The 10,734-nt window shown below is 38.6% G+C and overlaps 1 protein-coding gene across 1 annotated transcript; it reads right to left on the reverse strand.

Annotated features, from left to right (window-relative positions):
- Window positions 1-1,170: 1,170 nt before the first annotated feature.
- LOC117405476 (NF-kappa-B inhibitor zeta-like) lies at window positions 1,171-9,769 on the reverse strand. Its single transcript, XM_034008565.3, has 12 exons — window positions 9,444-9,769; window positions 8,412-8,548; window positions 8,004-8,040; window positions 7,360-7,454; window positions 6,634-7,265; window positions 6,033-6,138; window positions 5,453-5,599; window positions 4,758-4,821; window positions 4,206-4,375; window positions 3,223-3,333; window positions 2,943-3,110; window positions 1,171-2,830 (listed from the first exon to the last, which is right to left on the reverse strand). Exons 1-12 carry the CDS (start codon window positions 9,676-9,678, stop codon window positions 2,777-2,779), a joined length of 1,956 nt encoding a protein of 651 aa, XP_033864456.3. The 5' UTR covers window positions 9,679-9,769; the 3' UTR covers window positions 1,171-2,776.
- Window positions 9,770-10,734: the final 965 nt, after the last annotated feature.

The raw sequence follows: 10,734 nt of genomic DNA on the forward strand, positions 1-10,734 counted from the left end.
AGATTAGACACACAATTAAATAACACTGAAACAGGTTGTAATTCTTGGTAGTACAGTGCATGGTAAAAGTCATTTTGCACTAGTGAGTGGTTGGGAGGTCAATATATGAAGACAGAAATCAGTCTTTTGCTTGTTATCCAGTGGTGGCAACCTTTCCTCCACCGTGCATGATGCACTGATTTACTGATAGGGACACAAAAAAGTCTACCTCCCTGTGACGGAAATATAATGAGTTCTGGTTGTAAATCTCCCTCTGGACCTGTGAGGATACGAAGTAGCGAAAGGGAAAGGCTTTGGACAGGTTTTCCTGTCAGTTCATTCCCTGGGTCGGGAAGTCAATCAGCCTGGAAAAAGACGAGACTCCAGTGCGAGAATGTATTGACCTGGAAGGTAAACGAGGTAGCAGCTGCAGGCAATAGAGTCAGCTGTAATCGTTTACCAAGGGGTCATGCATAATCGCATAAAAGGGGCTGGAGAATTGTAAATCTTTTCCATCGCTTGGGTTTTGTTACGAGGAAACTGGAAGGACTGGGAGATTGCCAAAAATAAATAACGAAAATAGTTTGTGAGTGTTTTGTTTGTTTGTCTGTTTAGTAATTGTCTGTGTTTGTTATCACTAGACGGCTAAACACAGATCCGGAGCTGTCGCCAAGGGCCAGCACGAAACCGCATCACCACTGCACTACCGTCAAGAATAAACATTGTTATCAGCACCTGTTTCACTAATAGCACGTATTATATTGTACTTCACCACAAGCACTGAGAGCACTCACTTTGGAACAGTGATCGTGTGTGTCTAATTGTGTGCGTTTTGTACCGCGTCTATTATTTGCGGGACTGCAACCCTTTGTTTCAGTACTGTGCAGTACACATTGTTGTGTATTGCCAGCTCTTTATTATTTACTGGCGGGTCATCAGACCATTGGATTACACACCATTAAATCAATCATTTTCACCTGTACTTTGTTGTCTGTGCGTTCTTGGAATTACTGTAACCGCACTGCACCTGCTATACACCTGCTACCACTTACCACTTTGCCACACTCCCTCTTTATTGTTAAAATGTTGGTAACCCTACTATGCATACTGTAAAATTGCAGTTTACATACTGTAAATAAAATTAATTCTAAACATAGGTAAAGAACATTGTATAAAAATACACAGAGGTGATTTGTTTAGAAATGTCTTTATTAATTAACACAAAAATGAGAAACACACACAGAGGCTGGATGAAGAAACATTGTCTACAAGACATACTTAGTCAATTTATGTGAGTTCTGAGCAAACAAACTACAGCTGAAATTACACTCTGAAAACTAACCTGACTACATTTATAATAAACCAGGATCCGTTTTCATGGAAACATCCTCCTACGTGCTGCATGAACAATCAGAGAACTTTAAAGGCATAAATAATATTAATAAAAACATTGAAATCATCCAAGTCAATTTAAAAACCCCCACAAAACCAATACACATATACACTTAACATGTAAGCTAACAATTCAAACACTACTTACAATAATCCAATAACAGTAATAGTATAAACACATCAATTACCGGTATGCTTTTAAATCATAAAATGAATTTCCAAAACATTATGTAAATCAAACCTATTAAAAGGCTGAATGATTCATTACATACTGCTCAGTATCTCAGTCCCGCTCAGTACCATGGTGTAGGCTTGTTGTCCAAACTATGATGCATTTTCAGAAGGGTTCAGTTAAAAAAAAAGAAATCCCCCCTTACATCAGATACTCGAGTTTACCCACCGGCATTCTTTAAGACAAAGCATACTGTGATGGCTGGTTTCACAGACCCTGATTAGCACTGGTCCTAAAGTTACTTTAGGTACGGTATTCCAAGACTAGTCCCAATCTGGCGCTGTGAAACTAGCCCTGACAGTTTTTGCTCATTAAGATTCTTTTCATGTACTGTAACACCCACGTGTAATACAAATATGTTCTTATAATTCTCTATTAGAACCTGGAATAGGTGCATACAGAAATTAATAATATATATTTAAATCCGTGATGAAGCCCCTTACATGTCTAAATGACTGCTTGTGTTGGAAACACACTTTATTTATTCAAGCTAGCATTGTGATGACGGTGAGGCAATTCGATTTCATTAAACATTTTACATTAAACATTCTTCCTTTACTGGATTGCTAATGCATAAGTACAGTAAGTTCAACGATTCTGTATTAAATATGTACAGCATTATCACAACTAACTGTTGTTATTAAAATTCTTAGCACAAGAAATTCCGGTTGATCAGTGTGTCATAGTTGTGTCAATCAAATAATAAACGTAAGGCATGGAAGCAAATTGTAATCCTTAACAAAAGTTTTCCATTGTAAATTTGCATGCTTTTCCAATGCTTTTACTATACATGTAGTTTGCCACACAATACTTTGCCTCCCTGTGTTTCCTGTTTAATCTTTCTATCGTTCACTATGCTTTACAATTCTATGCTGTGCTTTTACCATGGCCTTTTATAAGGGAAATGTGGCATGAATTTGCATATGCAAGATAGCTGTTTGGAACAACTTATCAGACAAAGCTATCTCTGATTCTGCTACAGATCATCTTGACTAACACTGTTATTGCACGCTGATCAAACCCGGTCTCTTTTAATACACCAAACACTACACAGTAGTGAACAAAGGCTCATTTGTTTCATAGAAACAACACACATCTGCCTGTGGCAAATGGTTATGGACAAATAAACTGGACTGCCTAACTGACAGTGGTTGTCGACGAAATGCTGGTGGTTCAGAAAGGAGAGCCGCGTGACTTCACTGCTTTCCCCTTCAGAATGCACCGGACCTGGGGGCAGGAGAGAGAATAGGAGCAGGTTACTATCAATGTATCTCTAGTATTGGTTTATGTACTGTAATGCATATCAATGGCTAGGAACAAACAGGAATATCCAGTCTACCTTCTCCCCCACAGGCCCATCCGGCACCAGGTTTTGAGGCTGCTCATTCTCCAGGTTCCGAGTGCTGGGGTCAGCCCCCTTCCTCATGAGCAGGCGTACCGTGTCCAGCTGAGCCACACGGTTCTGCAGGCTGGCAGCAATATGGAGAGCCGTGTTTCCATTATACAGCTGAGGAGAGAAGAGGAGAGGGGTCAGGATACACAAAGCTAGAAAGCCCTGAGTTCTGTTATTAACTCTAAACACACCGCAGCAATGCCGTTATGTCTCAGACGCGTCGTACCTTTGTATTAATGATTGTGAGGCAGTCAGGCTGGTCCAGGAAAAGTTGAAGCAGTTCCACGTTGGCTTCTTCTGCAGCGATATGCACTGCTGTGCGGCCACTCTTCCTGTCCTGAAATGACATGAAATAAAATACAAAGTTAATAACACCAATACAATCCCCTTAAAGTGACAACTGTAGCAAACGCTAACTAGGATAATGTTACTGTATATATACTGAGCATCAAAAGAAACGTATCATTTATATTTGAGCATGAAAAGAAACTTATCACTTATATTTGGATAAAATTCACTAGATGTGATCGAAAAATGACAAACTCTGTTTTAGAGCAGGTGCAGTGCTGATTAACAATTGACATCACGAAGATGCTGCAAAATGATCTGTCGATCTTGGGCAGGTGTTGTGACTCTTGGTCTCCCATTTCGTGGCCTGTCATTGACAGAGCATGTCTGGTTATACCGTCTCGCCAGGTTTGAAATTGCTGGCTATGAGCACCCAAGATGAGCCACAGTACGCTGCCCTAGTCCAGCCTCCAACATGCCGATTGCACGAAGGCGCTACTCTCTTGACAGATGTGGCATTTTGTTTTTTTTTTCTGTGATTTTTATTGCTTTATAGCTTGCAATTCAACAGCTGAAATCACTCCATATCCAGTGTCCAATCAACTGTCTCACTAATTAGGTGATTAAGTGCATATGCTTCAGTCACAGTCACTCAAGCGTGTCATGGTCGAGGATGCATGATCAAGTGATTAAAATGAAACCAAAAACATTTCATCAATGTCCATCATTTATATACCTTATTTTTTTTCAAAAATAAATGTGTTATAATAGTGATAAGTTTCTTTTGATGCTCGGTATAGTTATCCAAGAAAAACATGTGGTATCGAAGTCCCCATGATGTATGATGTAGCTCGAAGCAGTTCCAAGCTGAATGACGTCCCTGGAGAGGATGGTAGGTAGACTGCTGTGCACCAGACTCACCTTAGCATGGATGGTTGCTCCCATCTGAAGGAGAGTCTTGATACAGTCCACCAGCCTCTTGTTCTTGATCAGCACACTCTGGATGTGGGGAGAACGGGGCTGCAGGGTTTTCTGGAGCTCCTGCACCCCAGCATTGTGGGAGACCACCGCGCGGTGCAGCGCTGTCATACCTGAAGCAAAGCACAGGCACCTCCTTACATTCCCTTCATCACTAAGATTTCACACTGCTGACGTGCGGGCCAAAGTGCGAGCAGGAAAATTGTCTACAAACAACTTAACCCTGTAATGCCCAAGCATTTTTTAAACAAGAAAAGCGACTTTATTTATGTCACTAGATTCTATTTTTCCCCTGTCCAGCAACACATAATGTACTGCATATGAAAAATTCTGGTTTGTGAGGCTGGATTTAAAAAATAATATTATAGAGGGGTGGCTAAGCATTGTATCATGATACGTTATAACAGAAATGGGCATTACAGTGGGAATTATCCAATTGTCTGGTATCAATTTTCTATTTTATATAATGAAATGTATTGAAAAATAGAAACTCACCATCATAATTTATGGTCTCCAGATCCAGTTGCTGGCCATTTCCAAGGACTCCCTTCTGAATTGCCTGCCAAAACACAAAATAACCCAACGTGAAATCAAAGGAACACTCACTTTGCACTGCATGGTACAGTGAGATCTATGCAGCTATGCACATTCCCATTATTTAAACTACAATATATGAACTAATTTGACTTGCACTTTCTTGATTTCTAAACATGGGCATTTGGGTGTTCAAACTGTTATGGAAATACTGTACATTACTGTCTGTAATTGTCAGACAGACTCAAGTTACCCAAGCGTACTGTGGAATAAGGAAGAAATGATAGCTCAAGGCCAGGGATTCATTTCTAATCAATGCAGAGTAAGATTCAGTGGAAGTTCATCAATCAGCAATCCCTTGCCTTGCCTGTTCAGTGCATGTACAGTAATCAGTCAGTTAAACAGCAGCAAGCCCCTGATAGGACAACATCTGCCTATGTACCACTTTGATTTTTTTATTTGTATATATTTTATATTTAATAAGGTTGAAAGGGTGACATTTCACTGTTGCCTTTTTTATATTGCAGTTAGGGAATTGATAATCTTACTATTATTATATATTATATATTATTATATTTCGCGGTTGTGGAGTTGAGAATAGTCAATAAAAATGTACATTGTAAATCCTATTTAAATTGCATGGTGGAGAACGTTACCTGGATAGCCTGTGCGTGACCCTTCTCTGCACACACATGCAGTGGTGTCCTGCCCCAGCAGTCAGCTGTGTTTATCTGTGCACCCAAGCTCAGGAGGTCCTGCACAATCAGGTGCTGGTTTGCTGCCACGGCAACCTGCAGGGCACTCTTCAAGTGAAAAAAAACAAACAATGAAAAACACTCTTATCAACGCAGGTGACGTAACACTCCACAAGGAAGTAAAAGCATTTATTGGTAGCGACTCCCTAGTGACGCATTGCCTTCCAGTAAATTAGTTAATCTGAGATTAAACTCAATTTTATGAACTGGTTAAATATTGACCCAGAATAGTGGACTTTGATTTGTTTGTTGCCTTTTTTTTCAATAGCAGTCCCAACGCTGTCTGATCTGCTAAGGCCATTTTAATTTGCCATGGTTTCAATAATAGTAAAATAAAATGTTCAAGTTCAAACTAAAGCAATAGCTGTTTTACATTCTTATTGGGACTACCACTCTTGTCTTGCTAAGAACCAAATTGGCAGAATCAGGACTGGATCAGCTGTGTGTCTTGACAGTAAGATTACAGAGCAGGCGCTCTTACCTGGCCATTGTGCTCCTTGACATCCAACATGCCAAATGAAGCCATTTTCCTGGCGAGCACGTAGGACAGTGCTCGTCTTCCTTGGGCCACGGCAATGTGGAGGAACCTGGGAACAAGAGATAATGCTGTTAGCCTGCACCAGCTTGTAAAAACATTAGCATTAATCTCAGTTAAACTCGCAGCAGCCCTTGCAGAAAAGTTAGAAAAATACCACTGGTATCATTGGCTGCACTATTCTGTTACAGCAGCACATGGTATTGCAATGGATGACAACTGTGTATTGGTTCATACCACTGTTATGTTTAAATGAGAAAATAATATGGGATCATTCTATCAATAGCCACTGTATTGCCTCTGCATTTTTTCTTTTTTTTTTTTAAATGTGTACCTACAATTTTCAATTGCACATACCCTAATTGTTAGTGCTGTTTAAAGTTATGTTGTCCCTAGTCTTTACCTTTTTGACAACTGTGTGCACATTTTATTTAATAAATATAATGAAAAAAATGATCACATGTACTGACAGTTCTAGCAACTTGTGTTTGATTTGCACTGGTTTGTTGTTGGCTTTTGGAAGCAGTTTGTTATTTTGCCTACTTACGTGTCACCGTCAGAGTCTTTGGAGATGAGATGCTCCTGGGTGATGTTGGCCAACTTCCTGTCCTCTTGCTCAATCTGCCACTGGAAGAACGACATGCCTCCGGGCTCTTGGGGAATCTGGGGACACTTTGAAGGAAGCTGTGGAGTGGAGAAGATCTGAGGGTCCAGCCGGGGGGCTGGGGAAGAGAAGATGTTGGGCGTGTTGAGGGGGTTCTGCTGCTCTTCTTGGTTCCCAATCTGGCTTGGAATGTTGAATTGCAGGATATCTGGCTGGGTTGCTGGATAACCAGGTGACTGGTCACTGGCCAAGCATGGTGAAGTATAGGGGAACTCTTGCATTTGGGCTGGAGAGTAGAAGGGGAACATCTGGTCCAGATCACTGGCTTGGGGTGGGCTGCTAACCTGTGGCTCCATGGAAACTTGCCCCCCATAAGACTCATAATATTGGTCTCTCTGGTGATCCTGTGATGGATTACCCCCGTTAAACTGCACTGTTGTCAGGGAAACCTGAGAGGCATTGTCATTGACCATTTGGATGATGTTCAGGATATTAGGGTTTGCTTCTGAGCTTCTGGGTTCATTCCTTTGGCCATTGTCCATGGTCTCAATGGATGTGGGTGTTTGGGGGGGTGTCTGGAAAATTAAAAAAAACATAAGAGCCATGTTAGGAAAAAGATGGAAAGGACTAAAGGAGGGGAATATGTTTGCAAAATTAGGGAATAGTTACCAGAAGACGGAACAGAGCAGCTCTTTTGTGACTGAAAGCATCGAACACGCTCTCTGATGCATGTCTCTTTCTTTCATGCAGGATCGTTTTCAGCTCTGTCAAAACCAAAGTACATAGATATGTTACCAACACTTAGAAAGGACTCTGAATGTAGACTGTGGTGAGCTATGTTAAAAACACAACTAGGCAACAAGATTCTATACCTCCCGGTTTGTCAATAGTAAAAATCTAAGACTACTTATTATCATTTCTAATCTAGAAGTTCTTATTGAAATGTAAGGGAATACCTTTTAAAAATAATATGGACAACCTATAAAAAGAAATTATGATCTCCACACTTGATCGGTCAACCAGACACCACATGAAACCAGAAACAGTATTATAAAAGACAATATATATATATTTTTAAAAAAAAAGCTGAGACCGAGTATTTTAGCAGCTCTCCTGGCTTATTTTTGGGTTATTTGTTATTAATATTTTCCAGGTGAAAGGTGTAGAAAATGTATTAACAATGTACACATGCATTAAGTCATTGAAAACAATACAAGTTAGGAACCCTGTAACCCAGTAACAGTTTGAGGTTATATTTCTCACTTTGTGCACTTATTATTAAAGCTGTTTATAGCTCGACAATCAATATATACCTTTAAACTCCTCAGGTCCTTCTGTATTCCACTGCACCTATTCACAAAACAGAACAGGCTGGGGTTAGGGTTGCTTTTTGCACTGTTAATCTATGGAATAGGTTACTGGGTGTCTTAATTAAAAAAGTTAACAGTAACTAATAAACACTACACAGTGCAGAACTTAGAAATGCTAAAAGAGACATGATACATTCAATGACAAGTGTTTTGACTGATTAAATATTGAGTTTAGTATGTTTCTAGTATTTCGAATCAAATCATGTATCTACCATGTGTCACCAGAACTAGAATGGCCAGCCATTTGTTTTAAACAACCACAAATGTTTAGTGTATGTGGTGTCTGTTTAATCGACACTCGACCAGTAGCGCTGCCTCTGTTATTTGTCCTGTTGAATCTCCCCTAGCTACCTGGTTGTGTTCCTGCCGAGGGCTCTGTGACATCTGGTTGCTTCGTTTGTTCATCAGGAGCTCCTTCACTGGGTTTTTCACACGAACTCCCTGGAACGCTTTGTTCTGTTGCTTCCCCCCACCCCTTGTGGACTGACCTGCCAAAACAACAGGGAGAGTAGGATTTAGTACTGGCTGCACTTTATAATGTTCTTCCTAAACTACCTAAACATAGACTATACTTTTTAAAGAACTAGTTTTGTTTTTTAAGAACTATTTTTATAAACTAAATCAAGGTTGCAGTTCATGACCCTCCTTTAGAAAGGGTTTATTAGTATTTCATTTTGCTAAGCACTGTTAAACATAAGGGAATCTGTTCAAAATAACTTCCTTAAAAACAGTCCTTAAAATTCTGTCCATATGGGGTAATTATCTGACACTGGGGCTTTTCACTTTCTTTTCTTATCTAACAAAAATGGTTCCTAATCCCACTAATCCACTTGTGATTTATTTGTATTAAACTGGCTAATTTTCCTCCATGTGTTATTCAATTAAAACAAATCTTACAGTCTGTTTTGGTTAGTTAAATCAAGTTTGTATTTTAATAAGATCTTAGTTGTCTGTTATTAAAGAAAAAAATGAATTAATATTATTTATTTATTTATTTATTTAATCAAAACACTTTAAACCCATTAGTTAATTTCCTATAAAGTCAGTACAACAAGTTAAGGACAAATAATAATAATAATAATAATAATAATAATAATAATAATAATAATAATAATAATAATTTTCCTAACCGTGCCTAAAGAAATTAAAAAAGAAAAAAATAAAGATATATATATATACCAAGCACATTATTAAAATGTATGTGTGTAGTCTATGTACTTATTTATTGGAAATACAGTATCTATTAAGTTTACCTATCTCGTCAAGTCGAACGTCTTATACTATAATTATGTAACAAAAAACTGCCGTGTAAATTAAAAAGTCTGTAATTTTTTTTTTTTTTTTTTTTTTTCCGGGTGACAGAAATGTGGAAAGTCTGTTTACCGTTTTCGGTGACTCCGTCTGGATTGGCGTAGCACCCGGCGGAGCTCCAGCTGCTTGAAGATTCTGAGTCAGAATTTGGAGAACATGGGGAATAGTGAGACTGTGGGGAGCCGGACTGGTCGCTCGACGCGGGGGAGTCCCCATAGAAATAACCCAGATTCATGGGACTTGTCATCAACCCACATTCGAGGTCCAGGAGGTCCCCACTGTGTTCGGTAATCCTTTCCACTATCATTTTTCACAGAGCTTGTGCTTTCCCTAGCCTTGTATTTTAGGAGTATATTCTTCAACTCGCTTGCTTTGTTTCTCAACACTTAAGCAGTCGGAATCAGTTATGAGAACTTTTATGACAGAGGTTCTTCTTTCATTCTGTGTTTAACCAATTGAAAATGGAAAGTTTCGGGTTGCAGAGACACCATTGGTTACATCTGACCCAGGGTGGAACGAAAGGGACGCCTACTCTGGTTTTGGAACGAAATTACTGCTTTACTTGCAATAAGTAGTGTAAATCATTGTGTGTTTGGATATTTGTCGTTTATTTATTTATTTACACCACTGCTAGGGATAGAAGGGTGGTGACACTTCTTCACACAGAGCGTGAGGGTATGGAATGGGTTACCTCGTCATGTTGAGGCAGAATCACTCGGGTCCTGTTTAAGACCCCACTTGACAAAGTTTGTAAACCAATCATATCAGAACGGATGAACTAAATTGTCCGGATGTCTCCATTTTGATCGACTTTTTTATTTATTTATTTATTTATTTATTTATTTATTTATTTATTATTATTATTATTATTATTATTATTATTATTATTATTATTATTATTTGTCCTTAACTTGCTGCACTGACTTTATAGGAAATTAACTAATGGGTTTAAGCGTTTTGATTAAATAAATAAATAAATAAGTAAATAAATAAATAAATATTATTTTTTTCTTTAATAACAGACAACTGTTAATTAATTAAATGTTAATTAGTTCATTATTATTATTGGTAATTAATTTTTACAAAACCAATAACAAAGCTATGCATCTGTCGGCATACCTATACATACAAGTGCATCAATGTCCATGGTATCACTGAACCATTTAAATCACACAGAACAGTCCAGCAATTACAAAGGTAATTATTTTAACACAGAAATAAAGAAAAAAAAATGTATAAAAACAAAACGTGTGCCAAAACCTTCTGTATTAATAAATAATCCCATTCACATTCCTCGTGCTTTTCAACTACCTGTAAGGGGCTGATGAACAGTTAATTGCGTTTTCATATGCTTTACAACTCA

This window comes from Acipenser ruthenus, chromosome 9 (genome assembly GCF_902713425.1).
Source record: "Acipenser ruthenus chromosome 9, fAciRut3.2 maternal haplotype, whole genome shotgun sequence".
In the NCBI taxonomy this organism is placed as follows: domain Eukaryota; kingdom Metazoa; phylum Chordata; class Actinopteri; order Acipenseriformes; family Acipenseridae; genus Acipenser; species Acipenser ruthenus.